At 39.5% G+C, this 9513-nt stretch overlaps 1 protein-coding gene across 4 annotated transcripts; it reads left to right on the plus strand.

The window, feature by feature from the left end:
• Window positions 1–2237: 2237 nt before the first annotated feature.
• On the plus strand, window positions 2238–9147 carry LOC127753726 (condensin complex subunit 2). Of its 4 annotated transcripts, none has more exons than XM_052279165.1 (13): window positions 2238–2637; window positions 2790–2891; window positions 3013–3130; window positions 3820–3887; window positions 3979–4039; window positions 4161–4361; window positions 4453–4754; window positions 5145–5298; window positions 5380–5636; window positions 5712–5742; window positions 6721–6863; window positions 7763–7873; window positions 8767–9147. In XM_052279165.1, exons 1-13 carry the CDS (start codon window positions 2332–2334, stop codon window positions 8977–8979), a joined length of 2067 nt encoding a protein of 688 aa, XP_052135125.1. In that variant the 5' UTR covers window positions 2238–2331; the 3' UTR covers window positions 8980–9147. The 4 variants fall into 4 exon arrangements, with proteins under 4 accessions (XP_052135125.1, XP_052135132.1, XP_052135112.1 ...); XM_052279172.1 differs by having other exon boundaries at window positions 2239–2637; window positions 6724–6863; XM_052279152.1 differs by having other exon boundaries at window positions 2243–2637; window positions 8764–9147.
• The last annotated feature ends 366 nt before the right edge of the window (window positions 9148–9513 follow it).

The raw sequence follows: 9513 nt of genomic DNA on the forward strand, positions 1-9513 counted from the left end.
CTTAATCTGACCCTCTTTAACTATTAAAATCGGTATAATTTAACTTTTTCGATGGCTTTGAATGATGATTTCGCTGACGTGGTGTCTATGTGCTAGTATTGACTTGGCTTTATGATATTGACATGACGCTTAATTGGCAGTACAATTAAAATGAGACGTATTTGTCATTAAAAAGAAAAAAATATGGAGCCCACTGGTATGTGGCCCCCTTGTCATCCTCTCCTCAATCCTTCTTCCTCCTCGCTCTCTCCCTTCTGTATCTTTCTCTCCCTTTCGGTCGCATCGCTGCCTGCCACCGAGCTGCGCCGTGCTGCCGCCTGTTGCTGCCCTCTCCTTCACCTCCCACCGCATGGGGCAGCACGTGGATCTCAGCGGCGGCCTGCTACGGGAGCTTGAGCTCGCCGAGCTGATGCGGCGGGGGGTCACCAAGCGGCCCCTCGAGCGGCTCCAAGGCGCGCTGTGGCGGTGCTACGCGCTCGTAACGGCATGCCAGGAGGACTGCGACTACCTCCACTACCTGCTCCTCAGCGCCCGGATGGCCGACGAGCTCCGCGCAGCACGAGATTGACATGTACACCTGCCTCATCTCTCTCGTCGACAGCAGCAACAATAATCGTCGTGTCACAGTATAAAGCCCTTGTTTCAACCACCTCTAGTAATAAGATAATTTGGGTGGTTCATCTCAAAACTGAAGATTATGGCGTATGGAGATGGGCGAGCAATTACTAATCTCTTTTACGATGATTCATCTGATCGAAGCGATATGCTCAAGTGATCCTGTCAAAGTGTCAATGTTTCTGTTGTGCACTTGTACTTGAATTTCTCCTTTGACGGGAGTAGGCTCCATCACGACGGTGTCGAGTGGTTCTCCAAACTCCATCATGTTAGGAAATAATAGGCAAATAAACAATAAAAAATAATAAATCAATCACAGAAGACACGAGATTTAATATGGAAAACTCTCCCAAAGTAGGAGAGAAAAAACTACGGTATCTTCACTATATCGGGGTGAGATTATAACGCTGAACGACGGCTTACAAAAAGTATATATGAAGGTGAAACCCTAAAAGGATACCGATCCGTACCGCGGGGGCTCAGACCCAAGCCTCCGGCGACGGGCCTCCGCTTCGCTCCGTTTGAAGCTGGCCTTTATTCGCGTGCAAATGAATTTGGATTACAACTCAACACATCCATCCCATCAACTCAATATTTGAAACTTTTTACTCGGATTGGAAAGCTTTCAAATCAAGATTTTAAAACTTTCAACTCGGATTTTAAAACTTTTGACTCAAGATTTATTTAATCTTTGATTTAATGTTTTTAAAATTCGAGTTGAGAGTTTCGAAATTTGAGATGTAAGTTTTGCAGTTTGAGTTCAAATTTTAAACTGAAAGTTTCAAATAGAACTTTTTATATTTGAGATAAAAGATCTAAATTGTAAAATACATTAAAAATCGGAAAAAGGAAAAACAAGTGCTGGAGATTTAAAAAAATCATGAAAAAAGGAAAACGCACCGGAAAGTTGGGGAGCGTGCAAAAACAATAATAAAAAAGAAAATATGCGCAGGGTAGGAGCACCTGCTGGCACGTACACGCTAGATAGCAATCCCCTCTCCTCATTTAGCCAAATCGCAAGCATAAATATAACTTATAAAAATCAACATTGGCTTCATGTACATAGAACCACCACCATCATGAGATAACATTGCCAAAAATATTGATACAGATTAATGCAGCAAAAAATACTTATATTTCAGATGAGTATGAAGCTAGAGCTTTGGAGTTTTAAAAAAGTAACTGCACCCTTTGTATTTTGTGGAGTAGATTCACCCATCTTACTTTTAAAAAATGTGGATATTTGGTTCGGTTCTTACTTCATCGGATAAACATGCCCTCATATGGTAGATGCGGGAGGAGTAAAAAAAGAAGAAGTAAAAGAAAAAAACTAGAAAATGCAGAAAAACAAGAGCAGATCATTATGAATCTTGACGAAAGCAAGGGAAAATCTAAAAAAAAAATCATGAAATGATGAGCATACATATACTGAATTTTGCCACGACCACATGTCCTTATCTGACCAGTGGGCCCACGTGGCATAGAGAGAGAGAGAGAGAGAGAGAGAGAGAGAGAGAGAGAGAGAGATGCACTTCTTTCCGCCCGTTAGACAGATTTCCCCCATCGTTCCAACTCCCTCAAACCCCTTCCCATTCCGGCGGCTCTCCCCGAAAATTTGAAATCGCCGCCGAAACCCCCCAAAAACGAAACCGACCCAAAAAAAAAAAAAAATCCCCCAAATCGACATTCCTCTCCGCGGATCGATCGGCCGCGAAGATGCCAGCCGCCGAGCCCGCCACCGCGCCGGCGCCGGCGCCGACCCCGCCGCCGGCGCGCGGGACGGCGGCGGGGCCGCGGCTGCTGCTGCTGCAGTCGCCGCCGCCCGCCTTCCCGCTCGGCTCCAACGACGACCAGCTCGAGCGCGCCCGGGCCCGCGCCGCCGCCCGCGCGGCCTCCGTCCGCCGCCGCTCCCTCGCCGCGTCCCTCGCCACCAGGGCGGCGGCGCAGCAGCAGCACGACCTCCTCAACCGCGACCAGGTCATGGACCTCTTCCACAACTGCATCAAGCTCGCCTCCGAGAACGTACGCGCCTTCTATACCTTACCCCCCCTCGTCGTTGTTCTTCCCCACCGCCGCGCCGAAACCCTAGGGCCACTCGCGCGCGCCTCGTATTGAGTTCGCCTTCTTTGTGTTTTTGTTTTTTCCCCCTCTTTTCCGATGGGGAATTTGAGCAGAAAATTAATCAGAAGAACACGTGGGAGCTGGGGCTCATCGACCACCTCAGCGAGATCATCCAGGCCGGGGAGGAGGACGACGACGAGACCAATTTCCAGAAGGTGCGGCTGTGCTGATTTCTTCCATTTCCGACCTTCTTTCTACTACTACCGTGGGAGGAGATTTGTGACCTCTTCTGACTTCGATTGAGAAATTTTTTTTTAACCATTTTCTTGTGACCAGGCTAGCTGCACGCTCGAGGCGGGCGTGAAGATTTACTCTTTGCGTGTAGATTCAGTGCACTCTGAGGCGTACAAGGTGCTTGGAGGCATCAACCGTGCTGGAAGAGGCGATGAGGCTGGTAAATACCCACTAGAGTTTCATAGCGCTTTCCAATTTTTACTGTAGCCATTCGATTGTAATTCGATTTTTTTCATGTGAGTCAGCTTCGAGTTGCAAAAGTATTATTAGTATTCTGGGCACCACTAAACTGTTTCAGTTAAATTCAAACTAAGTCAACTTACATGATAGAAATTTGGCTTTGTACCAAAAAAAATGTCCATCTATAAATTGATCGAACAATAAATAGAAAGATGTTTTAAGATTTTTTTTTAAGAAATCAAGTCCCTGTGAGAAATGGCCTTTTCTGACTTTTGGTTCATTGGAGCACTCTTCAGTTTTCACGATCATGCTACTACTGTATCTCAAAACCTTAGATGATAAATGATGCACGAGGATTAGTTGAATTGCATTTGATCATTTGTTTTATTTGTTAGGCCGTGTTTAGTTTGCCCCCTATTCCCAACTTTCCATCACATCATATCACATCAAAAACTTTCCTACACATAAACTTCCAACTTTTTTTCCAAACTCCCAACTTTCTTCAAACTTCCAACTTTTTTCAGGAACTAAAGACACCCTTAAGGTAAAAGTTAGGCAGTAATTCTGCAAATTATCATAAATACACCTTTGTTGTGCCTATAGCTTTCCCTTGGTAAATGCATGCTGCTTCATTATGATGTCCTGATTTGGTGTTTTATTTTACTTAAGATTCAGAAGAAGGTAGCAATCCAGAGCATTCACAAGAAGGTACAAACAAAAAGGATGCAGATAGGAGGGTATGCCTATCTGAATTGGTTACTGTTCGTTTTTCCACTTAAGTTCTGCTTGGTTTTTTTCTAATAGCCTAGTGCTGTTTCATATGTGCAGATATCACCCACATCAACTTTGGAGTCCTCATTTGATTCGCTTAATGTAAAGAAGTTTGATGGTAAGCTCCAAGCAGATCTTTTAAAAACTTTTTTGCTTTGTGCTTCTGTCGGGATTACTATCATAGGACCAAAAGTTTAAAATTGTAGAGTATAATATTAATTTATTGCACTTTCTGCTAGTTGCCTTCACGGTCGATCCTTTGTACCATCAAACTACCGCGCAATTTGATGAGGGTGGGGCAAAGGGTCTCTTGTCATATAACCTCGGAGTATATGACAGTTGCCGTGTGCTCTTTGATTCGTTTGAAGCACCTGACAAGTGCATCTTAAGTGATATGCAAACTGAGATGGCTGAGTTGATTGGTCTTTCATTTGCTAAAGGTATGATTGTCAATCTGTTTCTATTCTGCTGTCTATGCTCTGCATTTTTTTATTTCCATTTAAGGTTTTGTAATGGTCTACTCTTAAACAGAGCAAATCGAGCAGATGATAATTCATATGCCCCTCTGCAATGATATTTCTCCTACCTTGAGCAATATAGTTTATCAGTTTGATGATGAAAACCGAAGACCACCTCATGAAGCAATTTCTAGGCAAATTCCAGTGATGGAAGATCAGGTGGTTGACGGTAATGATGTGGCGAATGATGACATCACACAAAATGATATGCAAAATGATTGTGGAACTTGGGATTTTGGAGGTTGTGATGATCAAGAGAGCGTGTATGATGAACACTGTGACCCAATGGATCATAGCTCCATGAACGGTCAAGAGGTACTTCCTGCAAACAGTAAAACCTAGACACATTTTGTGTGTGGTTAGAGCATGCATTTTTTGGGGGTTGACAGCTTTTGTTCTTTTCTTCTTTTTATTTCCCAATGTTTCCAATTACTGGAGTTTTCTGCGCAGTTTAAAAATCTATGAGAATTGACATTAAATGAATGTGAGAAAACATTGATTAATCATGGTATCAATTAATATTTTTTTAAGATAAAAGTCAAACTGAGTAACTTTGTAGGATGCAATTTGATGCCTATTACTTATCCATTCATTCACCATCCAATGACATTTCTTTGATTGAAATGTCTGAAGTACTCAGTTCAAATTATGGTTTATTTGTTTGTTTTCTGAAGTATAAATATCTGAGGGTATATTTTTTTGCAGGAAACTGATGAGTACACTTTTGAGTCTGCTGAAGGTCTTGATGTAAATGAAAGAATTGACAAAATTGCAGATTTCTTGTCATTTGGCATGGGATTCTCTGCAAAAACAAATGCCTGGGCAGGACCTGAGCATTGGAAATATCGAAAAGCTAAAGGTACTGTGGGTACATTGTCCTGTTTTAGTTTTGTTTCAGGCAGGCTTGTTTAATCTAACCTTTGGGCTTACATTCAACTAGATTTGGACCCTGTCCCAACTAAACCTGATGATTCAGACGCCCCAAAAAAGACAAAGAAGAAAAGAGGCAAGGATGAACCTGACATTGATTTCAGCAAAGCATTGGAACATGATATGCCAAATATCTTTGCACCTCCTAAGAATTCAAAATCATTGCTGCTGCCGGCAAATAGGGCTACCAGCAATAACAAACTTCCAGAGGATTGCCATTATAGACCTGAAAGCCTTGTTAAATTATTCCTTCTTCCGGATGTTTTGGTAATGGCAATTTCTTATAAATTTTTTCTTGATATGGATCTGGGGTGGTTATAGTAACTATGAATCTTTTTGTAGTGTCTGGCTCGGAGAAGGAAAAAACCACTTGGTAAGTTTTCTATGTTCTTGCATTGTGTATTTCACATGAAGTTTTCTTGTTGCCTTGTTATTATATCTTGAAGTCCTGTTGTAAATTCTGAAGGTTCTTAAATTATTTATCACATCTTCCCTGTTCATATTACCTGTGTTACTTTCCTCCAGCTCCTTTTGGTATTTGATATATGGGTTAATTGGATTCATGCCATTGCAAATTTACCGTATTAGAAAAATACCACTACTATTCGTGATATCGGCTGAGTGCCATTATAATTTTGTAAAATTAGATCTATGCCATCACCGTTATATTTTCCATCAGACTCTCCTTCCTTTCTTCTCCTCTCCTTTTTCTTCCTCTTCTTCCTCTACCTGCTCCTTCTTCTCCCTTCCACTGCTATTTCTGCCACTGCTCCTGCTCCTGCCCAGGACGTGGACAGCGACCACCACCAGCAGCAGCTCATCTTCCCCATCTCTCTCCACTGCTATTGCTACTGCTGCTGCTCCTCCCCAAGAGGCCAAGGCATGAGCGGTGACCACTACCAGCCGATATCACGAATAATAGTGGCATTTTTCTAATACAACAAATTTGTAATGGCATGGATCCAATTAACCCTTGATATATTGGTAAGTTCATATTGCTACTTAAATACTTAAATGAAACAATCTGTGAATCGTATGATGTTAGAGTATTATTATCTGAAACTGTGGAATGCAAATAAGTATAAAGTTCAGGACTGGGTTTATTTATAGAGAATGCTCTGCACAACTCCAAGAAAGGTGGTAATGTGATACTTATGTTGGCTATTAGGTAGCAAATTGATTTTCCCTTTTCAGAGAAGAACTTTACTATTCTCATACTAGATTATGTCTGTTTGCTAATGTGTGGCAAGTTGATGTATGTATGGACAGCCTTTGTTCTTGTTAATGCCTTTCTATTTATATAGAATTGTTTTCCTACATTTGTTAACCACAGAACACCTTTGTTCTCTAGTAGGTGGTTCAAGGGAGAATACTGATGACTTCATCCCATCTGAACCTTGGGATGGTGATGATTTTTGTAATGATCATGTCGATGAAGGAAATGGTGATACCGATGTAGAGGATGCAGTAGATCTTATTACCAAACCAAGACAGGTGCGCTCCTTTTTTCTTTTGCCTTCCCTTGTTAGACATTTTGGTTTTGTGTGCTTATATTGGAGTCTGGTTCTGTATTGATATTTCGATGGGCGCTTGTACAAAGTTGCAATTGACACCATTTGAAATACTAAAGCTGGTTAGATCTGAATGTAGTAACTAAAAAGCACTATAACAACAGAATAACTTTACACAAAAGAAATTGTGTAAACAGAATGCAGAGATAATAGCTACCTTTCTAGTTTTCTAGTTCTTGAACTAGACAGGTAGCTATATTTTGGGATGGAGGGAGTAATTAATTCAAGCTTTAACATTATGTATATTGATGTCTGTCCCATAAACTTTAATTTGTGGCCTCCTAGAAAGCAGAATCACATGCCCATCAATATATGTTAAATTTATGCCAAGTCAGTGCAGATTTAACTCTTATACTTTGGGTACTGAACAGTCCCTAGAGTTCTGTTATATTTTCTGTATGACAAATGGTGTTTTGACTCCCCTCCAAAAAAAAGGAGGGCGTTTTGACTTTTTGCAAATGTATAGGGTTTACATGCCTGATCTGGCTTGACATGAGTTGGCTGTTCGTAGTGGTGGACATCTATGCTGCTGATTTTTATGGCACAATAAATGTATCCAAACAAACGATAAAAGTGTATCTTGCAAATTTATTATGCATTTACACCTTACCTATACTCAGGAGCTTCTATTCTTGTGAGCTTAGAATTGCTGACCTTTCGACAGAGTGCTCTGCCAGAGGACTTACATGAAAAAACTAGTGATCTGAATAAATTATTGTAATGTGTTTGAGTTTTTAAGATGACCTTGTTTTTTTTTAATGTTACTAACTTACTTGGCCTGGTAAAGTCTGAATTAATACCTGTTTCCTTCCTAAATCAAAGGTCAACAAGATTGATATACAATATGACAAGGTATCAAAACAAGTCGATGTTCATGCCTTGAAAGAAGTGCTCTGGAATCACATCAATACATCTGCTGACACTGATGACCTGGTAATATCTTCTGTTATTGCTAAAAATTGCTATCTGAATAACACTAATACAATATTGTTTTCATTTTCGTAAATAGAATAGCTTAAAATGTAATCAATAAAACACGTATGTTTGTTATTTGGTTAATCTTACCCGTGACATATATGATTGACAAAACTTAAGGTTTTATTGTGCTACATTATATAGTACAGGGTTTACACGTGGCATACTGGCATATGCTTTACAACATCTAGGGACTTAAAACGGAATATTAACAACTATGCTGTTATCATCCATACTGCCACAACCAGCTTTCTGGAAACTATTTGTTTATATTCTTTTGGTAAAGTTTATTTTTGATGTCGTGTTTGATATTTTTTGTAATATATAAAATGGGTAGAAATTAATTACCAGTTGCAACTGCCAGGACATGGATAATGAGGAAATGATTATTATTTATACTTGAAACTTGAAAGTCAAGCCAGTTTTTTGCTAGTTTCTGGCTTTCCTCAAGTATAACTAATAACATTGTGCCCACCCACCAGACACAAGTTTGGAACTTGGTTAATATTTTGATAATTCAAAACTAATACCTGTATCTGTTTGCTGAAAATAAGTTTGTTGCAAATTGAAATGTTTCAAGAGCCCTTTATTGTTTTGTTATCCTAGTTTAATTTGCCTTGGAAAATTTTCATGAAGAGTGTCTAGGAGGATATTTGTGAACTGTGATACTAACAAACATGAAAAATTTGCTTTAAAAAAAGGAATATCTGTGTAATTTTCTTTGAATATATCGAAACATCAATATGATAGACTTGATACTCTGAAATTCGAACTGAACCTTTCTCCCTAATTTCTGTTGTTCTATATTAATATGTTAACAATATTGTACTCGGTTAAAATTTGTTCAGCAGGAAGACAAGGACACAGAATCACCCCTGTGCCTATCGAAAGTATTGCAAGATCTTCCAAGCTGCAACCCTGATGCTGCAGCAACAGAAATTTCACCGCACCTATATTTCATTTGCCTCTTGCATTTGGCAAATGAGCACAGCTTGACCTTACGTGATCGTCCAACATTGGATGAAATTGACATATACATTCCTGCTTCATCTCTCGTGAAGTAATCCTGTAGTTCAATATGTTGTGCATGTTTGTTTTATTTTTTGTTGGTTAGGGACTTCTCGTTCTCGGTGTATTATTAGATTGCCTTGTATGTTGAAGATTATGTATTATGTAATGAGCAGCAGATTATTGGATTGCGCTAAGCTAATATATAGGTAACCTATCATTTACTCTAGTTGACCTAATGAACTATATATAAAAATATAAAGTAGAGAAAATGGTTGTTTTGCCAAGGTGATTCCTTTGTGACAGTACTCCAATCATCACTATTTGATGTTTGTGATAAAATTTGGTTAAATCTGTACATCAATTTTATTTTTTTTTCTCGAAAACGTAAGAGAATTACATTTCATTTCATTAGGAAAGAAAAATAAAGGAAAATGTAAATTAAGTACATCAATTTTATACTAGAACAAGTTTACAAGATCTAATTACTTCATGATGTACTAGGACTTTTCGAGGCAAATGTGCCTGTAACATCTCTTTTATTTCTAAACTAACTATTTGAGAAATTATTAATAGTTTAAATTTTAAAA

This window comes from Oryza glaberrima, chromosome 1 (genome assembly GCF_000147395.1).
Source record: "Oryza glaberrima chromosome 1, OglaRS2, whole genome shotgun sequence".
NCBI classification, from domain to species: Eukaryota; Viridiplantae; Streptophyta; class Magnoliopsida; order Poales; family Poaceae; genus Oryza; species Oryza glaberrima.

Coding starts and splice junctions, on each gene's coding strand:
- LOC127753726 (XM_052279152.1), top strand. CDS start 2,332: ATGCCAGCCGCCGAGCCCGCCACCGCGCCGGCGCCGGCGCCGACCCCG. Junction 2,638..2,789: donor TCAAGCTCGCCTCCGAGAAC/GTACGCGCCTTC, acceptor GAATTTGAGCAG/AAAATTAATCAGAAGAACAC. Junction 5,299..5,379: donor GAAATATCGAAAAGCTAAAG/GTACTGTGGGTA, acceptor ACATTCAACTAG/ATTTGGACCCTGTCCCAACT.